This window comes from Diadema setosum, chromosome 8 (assembly GCF_964275005.1).
Source record: "Diadema setosum chromosome 8, eeDiaSeto1, whole genome shotgun sequence".
NCBI classification, from domain to species: Eukaryota; Metazoa; Echinodermata; class Echinoidea; order Diadematoida; family Diadematidae; genus Diadema; species Diadema setosum.
In genome coordinates this window covers 16,352,982-16,374,706 of record NC_092692.1, presented here as the reverse complement: position 1 = coordinate 16,374,706, position 21,725 = coordinate 16,352,982, and the positions used below count along the sequence as shown (strand labels likewise).

Below are 21,725 nucleotides of genomic sequence, written 5' to 3'. Positions count from 1 at the left end.
GGAGAGCTGTTGTAGATCGCAGCAGGATGGAAGTTGTGGAAGATCACGAAGCAGCTTCAATGTTTGTAACTGTCATGTGACCAAAAAAAAAAGAAACCCTTCTGCGTTAATAAAGCATTGCCTTGAGACATTCACTGTCTGAACGACAGACTGAAAATAAATTAATGTGTTTACGTATAAAATAACAATATGAAAAGCAAGGAGTGGTATAAGTGTGACATGAATTGAAGTATAAGATATTGAAATGGACTCATTTTGACAGACACTTTGAGAGGACTTGTAATAGCTTACGAAATGAAAAAAAAAAAACACAGCAACGACGTAATAAAAGTGGCTCAACAATATAGCACCATGAACATAAGACGCCAACTTAACCTGCAAATAATAAGAGTGACAGATACAATATCATAACCGTGATGAGAAGAAGAATGTAACACCTATATTATACAGCTAGTGATACATGATAGCCTCGGGAAAATGATACGCCAACTTAAGTTTTAAGTTTATTATAACGATGAAAAAAATACAAACTTGCATAATATCATATAACCGTGCTAGTGTATGAGTAATCAAGGCCTTTCTTTAGCAGTCGTCGCTTTCATGACAGTTAGTCTCTGTGTACAAAGCTGAATAAGTATATAGTCTTGTCTGTTATTCGTATCATTACCTATGTAATGATTTGGATTATTAATCAATACAATGATTTTAATTGTGATAGAACCTATGATTATACGCTTCAATATATATCATTATAGATATACATATATGTATATATATACATAGGAATGAGATATAAAGGAATCCAATGAGCAATTTGATTTTCCCGACTAAGAGTCAATGATAACGTTCATATTGGAATGATACACATTGGTGAAGGATATGTATAATATATGTAATATGATATAATATGATATAATAATAGCAATGGTAGAAATATACCAAAATATCAAAAATAAAACGAATTCGATAGAATGGAGTCAATAAAACTTATTCGTTTCCAATGAAAATCATGGCTTAGTCAGTCATCATAACGGACTAACAATAATTATATCTCTTACTAGAAGCCAAGATAAAGGTCTTTTTATGGTTGAAATTTCACTGAAAGTTGTGAGCAAACTCACTCACGGGGAGACTGAATTGTGACTTGATACATAAGATTTGGGTTGCTCTTGAAAACACTTCAAAACACTTCCAGTTATTCTGAGTTTGGTTTGGATGAAACTTCGATTTTTCTGTTCGCGTGATTTTTATCGTACTTCATAGAGTTAAGCGGAGCGGAGTGGAATTGTACTCTCAGACGACGGTGAACAGCTCCATTCCTATTAGTGATGAAACACTGAATCAAATTAAATCAAATGCAATTTGATGAAGTCTAAATTTCACATCATTTTCGCAATATCCGTACGGCTTACACCACTCCGAGAGCTGTTTTCACTGTTATTGTTTCCCTTGTCGCAAAGAGTTCACTAGTAGTTCTAGAGTTAAGAGTAATTTACCGCCTTATATAGGGTTACAATAACTTGCATTGTGATTGTTTACAATCAGGATGTTAAGTACTAAGGTGGGAAAATTGGCGTAGAGATATTTTGAATGTTCCCGGATCATTTCCCTTTTTATCACCTTTCGGCTTTAAGCGGATTCCCATTAATTTCGAGAAAGGGAATTGTTCCGGCTATTCTCGCGACGATATCAGGGGACAAGCAGCGTGTAGATTGTATGATACGCCAAGAAACGCGTACGCACAAAACCGTTGCGTCATGAGAAAGCCTTGCAGCTGACATCTTGATTACACCATGGAGCTCCATGATTACACCACCCTCCCAACCACCGCCCTCGTTGTCTTTACAAAGTTGGAGGATTTTGCGTTATTAATCTGGGAGTGTAGCGCAGTTAGTCATTTTTAAGTTGCACCATGCCTATTTTGAGGCGAGCGCGTCATGACGAGAAATAGCAACGCAACGTCTGTACCTCTTGCCTCTGACTCACCCCTGCCGATGTTTACATTCAGGAGTGGGTATTAACGAAAACATAGGGGTGCACTGTATCAGAGGTTCGCTGATTGGGTGCGACAGCGCAGTGCAGCGACAAGATTGTCAGTACCGAATTGATCTCCTATCTGTTACCCCCAGTAGCCCCAACAGCAACCCCCCCCCCCCCCCGTTGGGTGACGTCACGCACTGAATAGTAAACACTCCTTGTCCGTGACGTCATAAGCACCCCGACGCAAGCCTGGGGAAACGAAGAAGGAGAGACTCGGCAGAAAAGCGACGAGCGCTCGACCGACCTCGCTCACTGCACATGTTTACTTCATTATTTTAGGGACAGCTGAGTCTCAGCATCAGGCAGAAGGCATTTGAAAGCGAACAAGGCGGGATCATATTTCCTGGGGCCAGCTACAGCCAGGCAGCGGAGCGTTGACACTGGATGCGAGGGGAGGTGCCGACTCGAGCGTGCGTATGATTGTGTGTGTCATCGATTGCGCAGAGATTGTGTGTGTGTATCATTGAATGATGTCCACACATGTGGGATACTCGAGTATTCGCCACTTCGTCTTACCTACGGCGGCTGTTGATGTGCGTACGTAGTGCACTCCGCTCCGTCGTTTGAAGAGAGGAGGAAAAAAAAATAAGTAGGCGTGCCTAAAACGTGCGGACGCTATTTAGTCGAACACCGCGCCGTTATTATCAACACTCAGTCGGCCGTTACACTTCAAACACGGTGAAGCCGTCTCGCCGATCAGTTGGCTGTCTCTCGCGTGGAGTGTATATTATTGTATGTGTGTGTGTGTGTCTGTGTGTGTCAATCGACGGCAGCGTGTAATGAGGACCAAGGTGGCGGTATTCCAGAGCTGAGGAGAGAGACCTGCGCAACTTGCGGCGAGACTTTCACCCGAACGTTTTGTAAAAGCAGCGTGAAGCTCACGTCTCGTCTCAAGCAGGCGCTCCTTCCTGCATGGTGTGGAATCGGCTTACCTGGATTCATAACAGTCGGAAATATCACACATCTATGATTTGCCTGTTCGCTGCTCGGAGTAAATAAAAGAAGAAAAAAAAAAGGTGTACCTGACTGCCGCTTTCTCTGGATTTCGTACTTGGAATATATCGCATTATTCACGCATCAATTTTGGAATTAGATTGGATTTCGTGTGTCACGTTTCAGCTATGGATGCGGATCAAATATTCATCGCTGACTGCATCAAGAAGAGGAGAATAAGACGGGTAAGTGTGATAATTGATAAATCAACCTGCAAGGGACGCTCGTTTGCCAAATCGGCGGCGGAGGTTACGAATTTACAAACTGGTAACGCGTTGTAGCGTGTGCGCTGGCCAATGAGTGAGCGTGAGTACAGTAGATTCAAGATATCCATTGGATATACAGGGAAATATAGCAGCATGTGTGTGTGGGTGTGTGCGTGTGATTGAGAGATAGAGAGAGAGAGAGAGAGAGAGAGAGAGAGAGAGAGTGAGAGGGTGAGAGAGACTAATGGGATGGAGAGAGAGAGAGAAGAGTTGGTGCGTGTAACTGAATAATGTGTAGTGAACAATATGTGTCTTTTTTCTTAGCTAAGTGCTCTGTTTTTCTTCGTCTTGTGCATAATAATCTGCGTTTCTTCTCAGTGATCTTTCTCTATTCATAATAATTCCCAAATACTCCGGCTCAGCTTAATGTGTGGCATGTGTGTGTGTGTTCAGGGTCTTTTGTTTCTCAGATATATTCTTGTTGCCTTGAATGCTTATTTGTTCTTTGTTTGTTTGTTTGTTTGGTTTTTTTTTTGAAAGCCATGTTTGTTTGTTTTTTTTTGTATTTCTCGTTTTTCTTCTCTGGGCAAAGCTAACACTTCCTGTTACACACTGTCTCGAAGCAAACGAGGAAAGGTTAATTTCCACACACAGACACACACAAACACACACACACACGCACGCACACACACACAGACACACACACCACATTGCTCCTATGTATTGGTTGTGCGAGTGTGTGTATGTGTATTAATACACATACACACACGCGCACATATGATAGGGCCCTATACATTAACCTGCCCTCATGCAGTGCATGGGTAGCAGACTACTATGTACTTGGTCTTTCCACTTCACCTCCCTGGTCTTTCAGTCCCGGGTCTTTCAGTCCCGTCAGTGACGCGTCTCTATACCATGCCAATAGGAATTTTAGAACGATGGACCTGAGAGGGTTAACTCGCTCAACGCCTATCAGATATTGATAGACAGCCGGGGAAGACGCCATGGGGTTGTAGTTCAGATGTCTTCCGATATCATGGAGCAGCGAGGAGATGGTGATGATGATGATGATGATGATGATGGTGGTGGTGGTGATGATGATGCGGTGTAGCCCGGCATCGATTGCTCCCTTGGCAGATCAAATCTGAACAAATGAATGTAGCAGCGTAGGTGACCGCTTTTTTAAGGGAACTGGCCTGGCTACTGGGTTCGCGGTCAGCGACCGCATCCACGCAAATCGGAGGGAGGCACTATACGTTGTCCATGACGACGCATCCCCTTCCTCCCTCAGACAACAAACACAAACAAACAAACATTCTAACGAACGAACGAACGAATTATCATATCCAACCTGCCATGTTCTTTTTAAATTGCTTCCATGAAAACTATATATGTTACATGTACATGCTAATCTGCCATAAATCATATTATTAATAATCAGTTCATTTATAATGGTGATGAAAAGCTGAATTAAGATACATCATGTACGACTTTTACCCTACACGTCATTTATTAACTTTCTCTGTTTTTTAGAGTAACTACTTTTGGTTGGCTTCTTGTCATGAATACATAATATTCGCCGACCACTTGTATAGGCCCTACCCCCCCCCCCCCCCCCGCTCAAAGGAAAAAACAAACAACAAACATAATGAGCAAGCGAGCAATCAAAATTTCTTAAAAAGAGATGCATTTAGAGCAGGGATATACACACTGTATTCTGTTATCCGTTTTCAGGATGGACAATGTCTATCCAATTACTAAAGCAATCCGGGTTTTTTTTCCACCTTATCTAAAGGTCCAGTTTACCTTTGGGAGCAGTGATTTCAAAAATTTTCAAGATATCATATTTGATGCATATGTGTAGGTCTGTTGTATCATAAAACATCCTACCATATGAAATATTTGCAGTAAAACTTAAAATATAAGGAGATATCAGGGTTTTTCTCAATAAACCGTAACTGTATACGGTTTAGTCTGGAATTTTTTTTATTTTAACTATTGTTCACATTTTGTGTATTTAACAACACTTAACATCGATTATACGGATTCAAATTTTGACAGTGGTTGTTTCTATCCCTAACTCACATTTTAGAACTATTTTATAGCACTAATGCTTTCATCTGCAAATGGTAAATTATGCCTTTAATTATCGTGATGTCGTCTACATCACAACAAAAGATTCGTCTGTCGGATCAAGGAGGTACTAGGCGAGCCTAGTACCTCCTTGGTCGGATCAGGGAGGTGAGCGGTCGGATGATACAGTATAGGCATACATTGGTGAAGAGGAGCAGAAAGCATTCAAGACAATATATAGTATATACAGCGTAGCCCCCCTATGTACTTTTCTGCACGTTCACATTGTCAACGATCATCAAATTCCAATCTTAAAATCATTATATTTGTGGTTTTGTTCCTTTGCAGGGAAAGGTGCAATACTTGGTTAAATGGCGTGGCTGTCCTAGCAGGTGAGTGCAATCCTCCTTGTACAGTATAGTAGAGGCTTGTCGTGATTCGTTACGATCCTTCTCCAAACTGCATAGAAGTTCGCAGCACGCTTTGGCATGCATAGTTATTTACATTAAAGAAGAATGTACTCCAGAATATTATCAACTTCATTAGGAGAGGGGAAAGAAAAACCCTGCAGAACAGTGAAAAAAAAAAAGAAAAAAAAAGATAGAAATCGGATAAGTAGGCCTAATATTGAAGTTATGACATTTTTTTTTTCGGAAAACATTTCTTGACCAGTTGTGAATATTCGAATCAGCAAGTTGATGATGTCATGCTCTCACAATTTTTGTTTTATTCATACCATTATTATACAGATATGATAAATCTCACATTTCAGCCATATAAAGATTAGTAATTATTGCCTTAAAATCACCCAAGATAAAGAGGAATAAGTGTTAACTTGATATATGTCTTTGTGTGGGAATATGCTTTTACATGTAGGCTACACCGTCCGTGTACCTGTATTACTATTAGCTATAAAAGAAACATTTTTCCCGAATTTCATACATACATTTATCTAGCATAGGCCTACATGAAAAATTGTGAGGGCACTGTAACTAAGTCCGCATTATTGAACTTGAGTAAAAATAAAAACAATACGATAAATTGCTGGAAGGGAGACGAAGATCACCTGGGTTGATTGCGTAATTGTAACGAGTTCAAAGTCACCTGACACATGTAGGTCACATGATATCGTGACCGTGCTGTAGGCCGCAGTCTGTTCATGAACGAGACTACAAATGAAAAGTGGGGTATATCAATAGACGTGTGGTTATGATGCATTTGGGTAGAAGAGGTGTAGCGATGGAAAATTGATACACGGCTGAAACCGCGAACGCCAGTTATATTAACACAATTACAAGCCGCGGGAGATATTGACACTTATTACAAAATACACTCTTCCGTGAAGATACGAGATGATACTGAATTGTCTGCGTGCTGTTAATCTCTCATGCAGAGATAATCCCTACACAAGGTCTCATAAAGACTTTATGTACACGTTTGGTGTCATCGGCTGTATGTTCACTCTATAGCTGCGCAATCCTTGTCCGTCAGAGCGTTCGATAAGTCATCTATTTATTATATCATGGTGTAACTTGCGTTGGGACACGGGGTAACTTATGGGTTAATTATGCCTGATGCTATACAGTTGAAACTTGATACAAAGAGGGAAAAGGAGGGGGGGGGGGGGTAGATTTGAACTACTGTTCGGTATTCTGTTGCACCTATGGTCAAAGCAAAACAATTGATTTTTACATAGAATTATAGAGTTTATTATTTCAATCATTCAGTTATATGACTACTGTATCAGATGTCTTCAAAACTGTGTGTTTTCCCAAAATATATAACCTTACTTTTCGTGCTGCCGTGATTCTGACATTATGTAAACCATTACCTCTAGCTGCCTTGCAGTGCCCAATACTCATTACTTCCTATGGGCTGTAATGTTAGAATTACGGAATCATTTAATAATATAACAGTTTATTAGCATATCAGCATCCGCATATTCAAATGTAGACATCTTGATGGTGACAGCATAAAACCTTTGAAAGCTGGAGTGTTTTCAGCAAAAACAAATCAAAAGAAGAGTTGCGGAATGAATGAGTATCACTAGACTGTTATCATATCACTGTGTGTCGATAAACAGACGTAGAAGCAACGGAGCTCTAGACGGCTGACATAATACGTTGAGATGTTTACCCTTTAGGGGCTGGCTTATACGACTGACTTATTAGATAAATGCCTTGATGTAACTACTTATTACGCAAATTCAGGGAGTCGCTGGCATTCGTGGAAATTACATGAGATTTCTGTAGATAAGGCAGTGCTTGATTGGGTAGCTTCAATAGGCGGATTTTTATAGACCGCGTATATAATATGGTGCAGGCGTAAGTCCAGTGCGATTGAAAAAAAAAAAAAAAAACAAAAAACAAATTTTCGCCTCTCTAGGATTATGTCTCCACTTTTCGGTTTGTGTAATGATGTGATGTAATTATGAAAAAAAAAGTGCGATATTACTTGCGGCAGATTCAACTTCTTATATATTAAAAGGTTGTAATTCCTTGATTTTATTTCTGAACAGGAACATTTTTTTTTTAAAGCAGTGTAAACGGAGTTGACATAATTATGCTAAGTGTGAAACGAAATACTCGAAATAAAATAAATGCACTCATCAGTCGGAATAATCATCAACTTCTTCAAGTTTCCTAGCCACTTTATGACTTCATGTTCGAGAGAAAAAAAAAAACATTAATTTTCCCGTACATACCTGGGAATGTACCAACAACAACAACAAAGAGAAAATAGAGCCGTAAACCTTCCGTCGACTTTCTGAGGATATGTTGATGCTGACAGTTGATAAAAAGTGATTTTGTCGTCAAAGCTCGTTGGCCTAGATGCGTCCTTCATTTACGTCCCCCTTGATGACTGACCAATGTAGTTCAGCATAGTATTGTCATCATCCGCCCTTTCGTTTCTTCGTATACTTGTTTACGGAATCCGGATGTGACAATGATTTACCTCATGCATATCTAAATGAATGAAAAAAAAAAAAAAAAACGAAACAACGGCAGCATTAGTATAATCATTAGTAGTAGTAATAACAGCAGTATAATGATAGTAATTGTGTATCAGTAAACAACGTAGTATAGTAGTAGTAGTAGTAGCAGTAGTTTTTATGGTAGTCTGTGTTGTTGACGCTAGAAATGATGATTATTCTGATCTGTTCTTTATTATGATAATCGATTGTTTTTGTGCATATACCAGTTACCTGCAAATTCTCTGGTTCAGGTGAGATTGTTTATCTTTCATGTTTGGAGGGATGTTCAGGATAAATGCAGTCCGTATTCTTTCTTCTTCTTTTTTTTCAAAATTTAATAGAAAAACAATCGTGCACTTATGCAACTACTGTCATATTGTTGCTCACAATTCCAAATCTTGATAAAACATGTACATGTAGTTAACAATCTTTATGTCAGATTCTGGGAATCACGTCGGTTTGAAGCGATCCCTTGCCTCTCCTCTCGTTTCCATAGCAACCTTCTAATGACTGTTTTTGTCGTGTACTGTATTTGTGCAATCTTTGAGTCTTCACGCCACGACTTGTGAGCATCATTACAGGAGCTTAAATGAACAGCGTAACGCTAACGAGGACAGCCTAATTCGTAAGTAGTTTTCGAGAGGGTGCATAATTGATCCGTCGCATGCCACACGGAAGGCCGTTCCAGTTGCACAATACCCACACGTGCGCACCGATGGACGAAGCTCGTGTCCAGACGTCCTACTCAACAAGTCCGGGACTAAACGCTCAGGATGACCCACTGTGTGTGTGTGTCCTCACATAGGGGGAGGGGGTGACAGTTGACCATGTTCCGAAGCACCACCCCCTGTGCTATCTTACAGAGTGATATTAAACCGGACTTGAACTCGTCACTGATATCGTCAACTTAAAACTTAGGAATCACGACTCAAGGAAGCTACATGTAAATGGTGTTATCATCATGAATTACGTAATGATAACTGCATAAGAGGTACATGTATTTAGCGAGAGAAAAAAGAATTCATGGCACAAGATGTTTAAGTGCTATTGCACCTTCAAATGAAGGTTTTAAAATAAATTATGTTTTTAAACCGAATTTGCACATTCAAGATGGCTATGTTTATAAGTGCTTACAAAATTTGAATACAGTCGGAGTAATGTCTCTTTTATGTAGAAATATAGGGATAATGCATTTGTACGCATGTGGATGTATATTGAGTAACATGGTATTTAATGATTAAGAGCATTAGAGGAGAGTAAGGGGGAGGGGGGGTTAGATTCGAGAGCTTAATGTTTCCTGAAGATATATTATTCGATAATAATGATAAAATATTCATCCTTGCCCCCGTGAAAGGGTCTCGTATATGTCGCTCTTGAAACACCCTCTTAATTATTTGCAATAAATCATGATATGAACAAGGTAATAACCACTTCATTTTATCCACAGGGAAATGTGTTAATCTTCAGACGTCCTTTGGTCAGTCGGTCGATCATGCATGACCTCGCGAGAAAGACAGAAAATAAAGAGTATAAAGAAAAACGGGGGAGAAAGTTAGTGTGTCTAGGGATGTACCTCGACGTTTCGGTTGCTATGGTTACCGGCGAACCAGGGAAGGTGGGCGGAAATTCCCTTCTGTCAGCTTCAGATTCCTAAAATCGTCATAACTAGACCTTTGGGAGTCGCCTTTCCAAGGAGGTTTCGGCACCTGAATACAATTTGTTTTCCCTTCGTGAATTTGGTTTTCTTCCCGTGATCCACGAGAGCTCACAATGTTGCTGATTCGATGGAAAGTGTTTCCGTTCAACCGTGACAGCCCAATTAAAACGTGCCACAACTTTCTTTATTGTGCATAGAATTTCCGAGAAAAAAAACAACCCAACAACAACAGATGAATTCAGTACACATTGATTGAAAATTTGCCATAAAAAGATTAGACTGTCATCTCGAAGTGATAGCATAGTTTTGGTTGAAATGGGGGATTCAGATTTTTAACTCTTTGTGAGATAATTGGAAGCCAATTATGAAATAAAAGAGCATACAATTCTATAAGAGGTATTTCAAGTTTACTATGGCTGAGATATCCAAAACCAGGTAAAAATGAAGTTTTCCTAATGAAAAGGTGTGTCCCACGTTTTATGAGGACCACTTTGTTACTGGATGTGTCAGCCATTTCAAAACAAATTTCCGTCTAATAAACTTTGAATTCCTATTAAAATTGTATATATAATTTTCTTTCATATGTCCTAGAGGTTTCTCATTATCTCACAACAAAGCTTGAAACCTGAAGCCCCATCTCAACCAAAACGAGACAATACCTGCGAATGATTTTGACGACAGTCGCTATACTGCGGAAACTCTCGGAGTCCGCAGAAGATGCAATGCGTAGATTGATAACGAGGTATCTAGCCTGGAAGCTGTGACCCGGTTTGTAAACAAGTGCTTGTTGTGGATTTCTCGGACTCTAACGCGTTTCCGAGCTAGACATAGGCAAGAGAATAAAATCGATTTATTGATCTGACACCCACACCCTGCTGAATCATATACAGTACAGTATCGCATTTGCCTTTTTCATGCATGTTTTTGATGTAATTATGCACTACGGGGGACAGGATGAGCATATTGGATCCGACAATGTAAACAAAAGAGTGTGAAATGCAGCTATATGTCTAATATGTTTGGTTCGTGGCAATGACGAATTATATGCCACACCAGACATCATAACTGGATTTCCTTATACTTATAAAAATGTCACGATTGTTGTTCTCTTTGCGATATGGATGATGACAGAAAGTTTAGCGGGGAAAAATTGTTGTTCTTCTTACCTATTCCATACATAAAAATTCCAAATAGAATATAATAATTCTTACCTTGGTACTGATTCCCATCAAAGGTAATGATCATAATGTCCCTTTATAGGGACATAAAAATCATGAGAAACGGGATGTAGTTTTATATAAAAAAAAAACGCCAAATGTATTCAGTCATTGAAACTAATATAACGGTGATTGATGGAATTGATTGTTAATTATTTGAGAGGATTTCACTGCTGACAGTAAAAAAACAAAACAACCAGTTTGTAACTAAGGTTTTAATTTAAAGAGAGTTTCAGAGTTGTTCGTGCGTAAACATCCAAAGCTGTGAGTAATGCACTGATTTGTTGGGGTTTTTTTTATACTCCTCTGTATATCCCATGGGATGTCGCAAAGTTCGACAATATTGCCCTAGTTATCTTCTTTTTTGTCATGTCGCCATTTTGAAACGATAATCGCAAACATGTTTTGACATCGTACTTCGTATCGGCTATCTATCAATCGCAGACATTTTTTAAATCATTTTCCGCGTTAGATGTGGTCATTACTTTGTTGATTACCATCGAAATTGCAACCTGTATTTAAATCAGTCTGGTTTAATTACGGTCGTTCAATGATTCAAAAGAAAAAGCCAATAATCGAGAAAACAGCATTATTTAATGCCTTGTTCGGCATCTGTCAAATCAAATAAATAGTAAACGCCTACTTCTCTAGTGTAATCAGGTCATGAGTGTTTGCATTTTAAGGTAGAACAGGTTTGTGTTTTTGGATGTTGTACGCACTATCGGATACAGATGCCGAGTTATTGTTTGTTTTTTATCAAGCCAAAGTAATGTTGGCATACGTTTTGCAACTTATTACTTTCTGATTAACTGCAGGCCTACAAATGTAATTTGTGCCGTGCAATAAATCCAAAGTAAGAAATGGGTTTACGATATAGGATTGTGTCGAGGGATGAGCGCGTTCCGATTTTTTTTTCTCTCTCTCTCTTCGCCACTTATATGGCTTTATTTGTTGTAGTCTCAGTGGATTAGTATGAACAGTTAAGTGGCTACAAACAATATTGACGTCTCACATGGGTTAACCGCCCGCTATCCCTTTGCACACATAAATTGCAATGGAGAGAAACGCGATAAGCAAAGTATTTCCTGCTACTTAGTACTGGTAGTATATCAAACTTTTGAAGACTTCCTTTTCTTTTGCTTCTTTTTGTATCTGGACTGTAAAACCTTCGGAATACCATTCGTTCAGGACGACTCTGTCTTCCTCATGTAACATGAACGAAGGTTCATCGAAAGCTCTTCTTGCTGTAGCTTTTCCGTAAGCAACTCCTGACCCACTATACTTTTAACCTGCTACGGGTGTCTCGTGCAGTGTAGGTGAAAATATCAGTAATAAGAAAACTCAACTTTGTGTCTCATAAACTAGATAAACCCGAAGAACATACTCTGTTATTATCTCTTTGTTCCAATAGCTGTTTGACGAAGACAGACCATAGGTAATAATCATGTCAGGGGTGGAAAATATAACAGAAACAGATAAGATTTGTTTGAATCTTCTTCTTTTTTTCGTTCGTTCGTGGGGATATTTTCTTGTCATTTTAACCTATCGTCTGTCGTTTGACATGCACATGCAGTTATACTCATTCGTACAAGACGACTTTCGAGCGCATGAATTTTGTTTCCGGCTTCTTGGAGGATATTGCATGATTTTTATTGATCAATGCATTCACCACTTACATCATACATGTATGGTCTACAGTGTACATGCAAATGGATGATGTGCAACACATTATGATGATTATTGTCTGACGATGCCACGATCTTGTAGGTCACGGATGCTGGAGAGAAACTAACCCATTTTCTGTTTTAGGTTATATCTATAGGCAAGGCTGGTTTAGCATCCCTCTCCCATTACATACTGCATCTCTAATATCTTCCTGGTTCCACGACAAAATTTGGATGGGGAGGAGTGTTGGGGGTTGCCACAGTCCTGCGAAATATCAGGGACGGGAAATATTCTGGATACTGGTAAAGTATTGGGCTGAGTGGGCGTAGTGTTGGACTGTTGGTAGAACCAAAGGATTATAGAGGTGTGGGCGTGAGTGGTGGTAGCTCAATAAACGTCGGGATGAACCCAGGAATGACAAGATAATGGCGATGATGGGCGTGGTGGCTCAAATTCACGCCTCTTCTGAGTCAAGAGAGGGCACAAGGGCACACCCCTCGAACAAAACACGGAATGAGAAAGAGCGAGGTGAAGCCGCGTAAGTATGCTTCTCACCCAATTCAGCCCACGCACCAAGGACTAGCTCCCCGGCTGGTTGCCTCTCTTATGTAACGGCGGCACATGAAGAGAGAGCAACCAAATTACCGCCCTACTTCAGAGGGTACAATGTACATCGTGTAATATTATATAGCGCATTCAGGATCAGAAGTTATCGATTTATGTGACATACTGTAGGACATCATGTCAAAGGACATTACTCTTTCGTGATATCCGTTGCGTTGTTTTAATAATGTTTCAAATATCTCGCTGATGTTTATGAATATTTATATGCCCTCTATATATTTAATCTTCTCTGTTCCTATAATCTTCATGCGCATCATGTGAGATCAATATTATACATGCATGCTGCAAATATTTATTATGGATTACTGGTACTGGCTTCTGGTGTACAATATTGTAAAATTTTATGTTTGTGTGCGTTTGTTTTTAACCGATAAAACTTTTAAAGTATGTCTATATATCCCTCAGCAGGAATAATCCTACATGTATCATTATGAGTGTACACTAGTGATAAATATTCAAGAATGGAAGTGGAGGAAGAATGTGCTAAGCTGGGGGTTCAAGAAATCATCGGGGTTACACAACTTTGCATATAGGCCTACACAGCGTATGATTATATCGATGTGCATGCTTCGAGGACTCGCGGACATGGTGTGGTGCTTCATGCGCAGTTTAATCAATTCAGTTGCGACAGAAAGTGTGCTACCGCTTTGATCGATAAATCACCGGTTTGTAAGTGGACAGTGGTATTGTGACATTGCTGAGTGTGTCACAGAACGTACAACCTTGATCTCTCTAAAATATTGGCGTTGTTGTAAGCCCATCCGCATAGTCATCGAGGGTTTTAGATCGATCGACCGTTGTTATGGTTTTGACGTTATATTCCTTATACCGCAACACAACGATTTACAGCGACAAGAGTGATAGAGCGTGCAATTGATAGAAAAGAAGAATGGGGGATATTGGGGACCCACTTTTATCGTCCAGTTTCCATTGTGCAGTTTGCCATCACACGTAGAAAATACAATACTGTTTTACTTTTAGGGAAAAGCGGAACGGTAGCCTGAAGCGATGATAATGTATTTTGTGATTCCTTGATTCCTTCGTGATTTTCCAAGGGGACCTTTGTTACCCTTCTCTCTTCCTGTCTCTCTCCCTCACTCCTCCACTTCCTCCCCACCACCACCCCCCCCCCCCGTTCCCGCGTGGGTAATTAACCGATTTGAAAGTGCCATGGAGGTACAAACGAATTTACTTTCAGGACACATTATACAATAGCCATCGACAGAGATTCTCCGTTTCTATTAGTGACGTCATTGTCCCTCATCACGTTGGAGACCCGTGGTACGATGCCTAAGGCTTCAGTTTTTGAAACAAGGGTTCGAATCCTGCTTTCCTCGTACATCATTATGTGGACAAAACGTCTTACCCATAATGTCCCTCCTACAATATTGTTCAATTCAATTCAATTCAATTCAGTTCAGTTCAATTCAGTTCAATTCAGTTCAATTCAATTCAATTCAATTCAGTTCAATTCAATTCAATTCAATTCAATTCAGTTCAATTCAGTTCAATTCAATTCAATTCAATTCAATTCAGTTCAATTCAGTTCAATTCAGTTCAATTCAATTCACTTCAATTCAGTTCAATTCAATTCAATTCAATTCAATTCAATTCATTTATTTTCATTCTCGTTTTTCTTCCAACAAAACATAACGCAGAATAAATCCGAGTACGGCAGCCCAGTCATTGCCAGTGGATACCATGTTGGGGTATTTGTACTGGCACTGAGGGACTTCAATAACACTTTCATCAGTCATAGGACACACTTACCTGCAGATCATTATGCAATTTGTTATCTTTAATCTTTAAAAAGTATGCTATTATATACTTTTACTTTAGTTTTATCTATGATCAGTTTTCTCACTGAACACCAAACTAAATACGTTCAATTCCCAACAAATGCCCAATGTCCTACTGCTACTGGCAACATTGTGGTCAATGGTCGTAATAATCATGTTAATTTGATCCACTCAAATATCTTGTGAGAAGTGTGACAGAATATGATGATAATTATACGAACGCTGCATGCTAACAAGTTAATCCTACCTGTATATGCGATTTATTAGTCGCCGCAGTTGCCAGGATTCCGAGGTCTCGACCTCACCCGAGTACCAACAGAGAGAAATCAATAAGGTCACCTTACCACACTTCTTCGGGGGTTGGCCTGATATCGTATTCATTGATTGATATCGTCTTCTGTCTAGTTACCAGCGACAATGAAAAAGCTAATAGACAGAATAATGGGGTAGTGGTGTATAATGTTCAGACACCCTGTTACAGAACCTGTACGAGTCCTGAGAGAATAATGTGTGCGAGCCCAAGAGTGGTAATTACTAGTACAGCGTAAATTGTAGTTACATCCAACTTCGTTTTAAGATCTTGTCAGAGTACATCTTCCGCTTGTCTCGGAAACAAAACAAGACAGTAAAAGAACCCTATAGGCTTGATCACATGAGTGAAGAGACGAGGCACAGAAGTTCAACCGTTCTACAGTCAGACAGAATGATATACCACATAGGCCCTACTTGATATTTGGTATTACAACTGAAGTATTTGAGTAAAATCTGCCTCATAATTTTGCTTCAAGTTTCCTTTTAATTAAAATGAATAAAGCTTTAATAACCCACTTATTTTCCTGTGTATTTTTTATTCAAAAGTACCTTCCAAGTACCTTTCGGGGGAAAAATATTGCTATCGTCATAATACGATTACGATTCTAATGCTAAAATCGAAGCAATTATCACAATCGCAAAATCCAAGCTATACCATGACAGCCCCACGATGTGCTTTAAAAAAAGAAGAAAAAAAAAGGGAGATGAAGGAAACTGTCACACAAGATTGCGATTCAATTTCGATTCAACTGTCTCTTCTTTGCGAATGGACGATCGGTCAATGCACGACGGTCGTCAGACAAATCGTGTTATACTGCCATGACGCTGTCATTCTGGCCACGGCGTGAAAAGCTGCGGATCTGGAGTGCGTTTGTGGCCCATATCTCAATCTAACTTCTCGTCCTCTAACCCATTTCAGTAATCGGGTAATGGCCACGATTGGCACTCGTTATATAGAGCTAGCTTTGAGGAAGAGCGAATTAAACGGACGCCTGCGAATTTATTCCCTATGACCCTGAGATGCATCGAGTTGTCGACAACGTGCAAAGGTCTCGCCTGCGAAGAATATTGTGCTTAATTGTCAGACTGCATTGATTCAAAGTGTTTAATACATGTATGCATGCTGGATGAAGAAGGAAATACATGTACACAAACCTACATTAATGCGTACGTTACTGTTCGCTACGTTGCACTGCCCTGCCATTACACTTATTTATTTAAGTGCACGTCAAACCAAATAAGCTGAGAAATTGAAACACACGAGTCTGTTTGTTTGTTTGTTTGTTTTTTAAGTAAATGTGCGTTTGCGAATGAATGCAGCAGCTATTGTGACGACAAGAGAATCACCAACAGTTTTAGTCCAGTGACTGCGCCTAAAGAGGCAGAGAGAAAAAGAGAGAGAGATACAAATTAATGTATGGGGGCGAGGAGTAAGTCATGCGGTGTCAAGAAAGCCAGGCAAGCGTGAATACAAACATATAGCGTTTAGTTGAAAGGGAACACCGTTCGCCGGCAGAATTTTACAGAACTTAACTTCACTCGATATCCCTTCAACGATATGTACACCTCTTGGCCATCCTTCCATGATAGCATGGAGCTACGTGTACAAACGTTTGTAGCTCCATGGTAATAGCGACGTAAATGTAAGGGACACGGCGAAGAAGTGATCCCTTTGGCGCTTCTCTGTTAAGTCTTTCGTTACCGTCGACTATCTGGTAGCGTGCAGGGCCTATGATTTGAGGTTTTGTAGACTGATGGTCCTCAAAGGGTGAAATTGACAGCTAGGATCTGAACACTTCTTCTGCTCATTTTTCGTTCCCATCTCTTTTTCAAATAGTACCATAATTATCCCTTTCCACTCTCGTGAATTCCATCAGGTGAATGAACGGCGGGGGATTTTACAAGGGTATTCTCGTTTTTCATAATACAGAGGCTTAATTAGGCCACGGTGCCGTTGAACTGCAATGTTCAATACGGAGTTACGTTTCTAGCTCCATGGTACAATGTATGCAGCATGGTTTTCTAAATGAGGGTCTGATGTCGAGTCATTCCATTGCACTCTATTGTGTGCTTGTACTTGTATAACACCAGCAATAATGCAAACGTGTTGGGTAGCATAAAGTAGTTTGCTCTAGTTCCACGCATCAGGAACGGGCGGTGATAGATTGGTAAACTTTGCTTAATCATCCGCTCCGGTACTCTCCGCAGAACCATAGCAGAACGTATTGTCTGATGACCTCGCGTATTACGAACCAGAAAAAAGGGAACACATGAGATAATGTAGATAAAATGCGATGGCAAATAGAAAGCAACAGAAAGGAACATAAATCATTCAGTGTCTAAATAGTTTGCTTCACTTTTAGATAACACTAAATAAACTAACATTTTTTTAGGGGGTTGTTTTTTTTTTTCAAAGGACTAAGGTTACTGCAGTAAAGAGAGCACAATTCCTTGTCTTCAGACGGTTGGTTATACAGCTAGAGGAGTCATGAATATCGTAATGCTCTATGGGGTGAGGAGAAGGGAGAAAGGGGGGTTAGGCCTCGTTGCTAGACTCTTCGCGATTAATCCTGCCAAAACAGCTAACAAAAAAAAAAAAAAAAAAAGATGTCGATGAAAAGTTAAAACGGAAAGCAAAACAAAACAAAGTAAGACTTTAACGGAGCTTGACACTCAGCCAATCGTCATTCCCATGTGGGGACTTGGCTTGGGGGACATGATTTGTAGAGTTAATGTACATACATTCTGATGTAGAGTATCTTGCAACATGTCCCCCATGGTGCAGGGGATTTAAAGGGTAACTCCGGACCAATTAAAAGGGAATGAAACCCGAATATACGTGTATTGAATGAATGCAGCAAAATAAGTAGAACACATCAGTAAAAGATTGAGGAAAAATCGGACAATCGTTAAAAAAAAAGTTTAAAAAAGTAAAAAATTGTTAACTTTTGAACTGATTGCCCGATGTTCCACAAACTTTCAGTGATGTGTTGTGCTATATCGCTGCACTACACTCAATTCACTTGGGTTTCATCCTCGTTTGAATGTTAGTCCGGAAAGAAATAAGAGTAAAACTGTAATAAGCACAATAGTGACAATTCGATCAAAGCCAACTCAAATTTCAGCCCAGTATTATGCTCCGGTCTCAAATCAAAATATTCTGATTGACCATTATGTGGAAACTGTGAATTCGCCTGAAATAGTATTTTGTTTTACACTTTTATGGCGGGGAAATTGAATGTCGTTTTTTTGTTTTGAGGTGGAAAGTTTTGAGGTGATGACATCATTAGCTCACTCATTTTCATATTCATATCACCTGTTGGAGAGCTGCTTAAATTCATGAATTAGCGAAACTTCATAATGTCATAAATACCTCAATTTCTATCCGATTTTGATGAAATTTTCACTTTTGTGCTTTAAAAACTTTACTCTTTCTCCCAAGACTTATTTTCAACTGATAGTGAATTTCCATACTCCGTGTACTCCAGTACTCGTAACGGGGAAATACATCACGCGATCTTGTAATTAACTTTATATCCATAGCGAATACGGTCTGTCATCACCTAGCCGTGCGTGATATAGTTAATGTAAAACGTTAGAGTAATTTTCCCGTGGAACACAGCTGAACTACCATGCACAGGAACAATATATATATGTGTACTGCACACATTTTTGTTATCACAGCGACACATGATATTAATTATTATGTTCATTCAAGCCTAATTTAGGCGATACTGTATCATTTCGTAGCAGAAAAAAAAAGTTCACCCTTTGTAGTTCCTCAACAGTTAGTCTACTTTTCAAAGGAGGGCAAGGGGGCGACACTGTGACAGAAAGGGGAAAACAATGATACTTACTTTCTTCGTGACATCGTCATCCTACTAGAACTTGCTAGAAGATAACGCATCACTCTTTCACTTCGCATTTCCTGTCATAGAATGAGAAGGGAAGTCTTCGCCAAGTATTTCTTGGCTGAGGGGCAACTTTTACCTTCTTGTATTCCCCCCCCCCCTTTCTCTCTCCCTCTCTCTCTCTCCCTCTCCTTCCCTCTCTCTCTCTCTCTATCGATCTACATCTCCTTCTATCTCTTCAAAATATCGCACAAAATAAATCCTCGTCTTCCAAAAGTTTGAGGGGCTGTCGATACCCCCTTTGGCTGTCATTATTGACATCATTGGGACAGTCAATGTCGGTTTTCGTAGAAATATTATGCTGGATTTTTTGGCGGCGGACTAATGTAGCTATAAAACGCCTGCTTCAGAATTAAATGCCGTCAGCTCCCAAAACGACTGTGGAAGCAATTTTCCCGCCCCAGGGTTGGCGATTGATTGACTTCCGCATCCGTCATTTAACTGCACAGGACCTCTTAGTAATGTTTTATATTATGTTTGCGTTGTGCTCATCTTAACTTTATTGCGTGCGAAAATGATCTATATTTCCCGTTATAAACAGAACAGCAGTAATGTGTTTTTCCTCCAAAATCAATCGCCCTTCCGTATAAAAGAGAACAACAAGTCGGTCTTTCGTTGAAAAGGCAATAAACTGTCTACCGTCCTGACCTGTACAGTAGTTCTATGCTGCTCGCGTATTTCTCAATGTCAAAGTGTTATCATTGATATACGAGGCCGTTTCCATTCGACAAAATGCATTTTTTTTTTTACTTTTTATTTATCTATTTATTTATTTATTGCTGAGAATGAATCTTCTTGTCCTCATAAATGTTAAGGGGGAATTTGGTAAGATCATAATTAATATAAATTTAACTTATTTCCAAGAATTCACCAAAGAGATAGATGGGGGCGAGGGTATTGAGACAAACAGGAAAATACAAGTTGCTGTGTATAAAACCAAGTATCATCGGAAGTAGCCCGGAGGAAGAGAATGCATCTGTGCACAAGCATGCGACATTCTGTATGAATATACCAATTCCTATAGATGATTTAAACTATGACTAGGGCATATTCATTAGTCATGATAATAGGGCTTACACATTAGCCTGCTCAGAAATGATTAATAAGTTAAGGTTTCATTTTCATTGAGTGAATCAAAAATAGGGAAGTCATAATTATCATTGACTTAATCCATTCAGTAGAGATGCAAGAGATAGCGATGATGGTTATCAAGAGAGCGTCACAGTAACTGAATCGCCGCCGATCCAAAAGCTTAATTTTATAATGTCTGTCTTTTCAAATGAATAAAACATGGTGTATTCACTATTTGAAACTACACTGGGTCTTACATAGACAATCAATTCTGAAAGCCACACAGATTTCAAATGATAATTACTAAAGAATACGAGACAAGACTGTGTTCTGCGAAATATCAATGCGCTTCTCAAATCAGCAGCGGAAAGACAATAAATTATTCACATATCACACCCTTATTGATTTAGAGAGTCGTGATTCACTGAAAGTGAAAGTGTTCAGTGGTTTGGAGTTTGTCCAAATTGCACCTCATTGGAAACGGTCAGCACAAACAGACTGTTTCAATATATTATTATATGTCAGTAGATATATGATGCTGCTTGAGTCTGGTGGTGTTCTTGGCTACAACAACGTTGTAGGCCTATATCTCTTTCGGCCTGAGTAATACATAAGACTTTCTTTGACTCTGTAGCATCGAGGAAAATCTCTCAGATTCTGATAACCGTTAATATTCGTTGCAGAGTCGCTCAAGGTTTGCTCTACTGATACCGGAATTCCAGTATCCATAAATCGTCTTCAATAATTAAAGTCATCTCTTTCGTTCAGCTGGACCGGGGATGTGGAAAGAGATCGAGTATGTACTGTACTCCGAGATTGAGCTTAAAGGACAAGTCGACCTTCATTATTATAGACATGTGGATTGAGTAAATGCAGCAATAATGTAGAACACATGAATGAGAGTTTGAGAAAAATCTGACAATCCGTTCAAAAGTTATGATTTTTTGAAGTTTCTGCTCAGTCACTGCTGGATGAAAAGACTACTATAGCTTGTGATGTCACATGTGGAGAACGATAATAAGAAAATAAATGAAGAAAATTCAACATATTTTTACTTTTCTCACATAGTGAAAGAACGCTTGACTTGCCACTTTCAGAAGGCAGGGGGAATAATACCCTTAACATACGTCAGTGACAAGTCGAGGAAATGAGCATTTTTTTTTTTTCAAAACAACAATTCCTT

At 39.4% G+C, this 21,725-nt stretch overlaps 1 protein-coding gene across 1 annotated transcript in view; it reads left to right on the top strand.

Annotated features, from left to right (window-relative positions):
• The first annotated feature begins 2,381 nt into the window (after nt 1-2,381).
• Nucleotides 2,382-21,725, top strand: part of LOC140231659 (chromobox protein homolog 7-like) — a 67,519-nt gene continuing 48,175 nt past the window's right edge. Inside the window, exons 1-2 of the mRNA XM_072311812.1 lie at nt 2,382-3,218; nt 5,661-5,704. Of these exons, the coding sequence (XP_072167913.1) occupies nt 3,162-3,218; nt 5,661-5,704 (101 nt within the window). The 5' untranslated portion in view covers nt 2,382-3,161. The remainder of the gene's footprint in view (nt 3,219-5,660; nt 5,705-21,725) is intronic.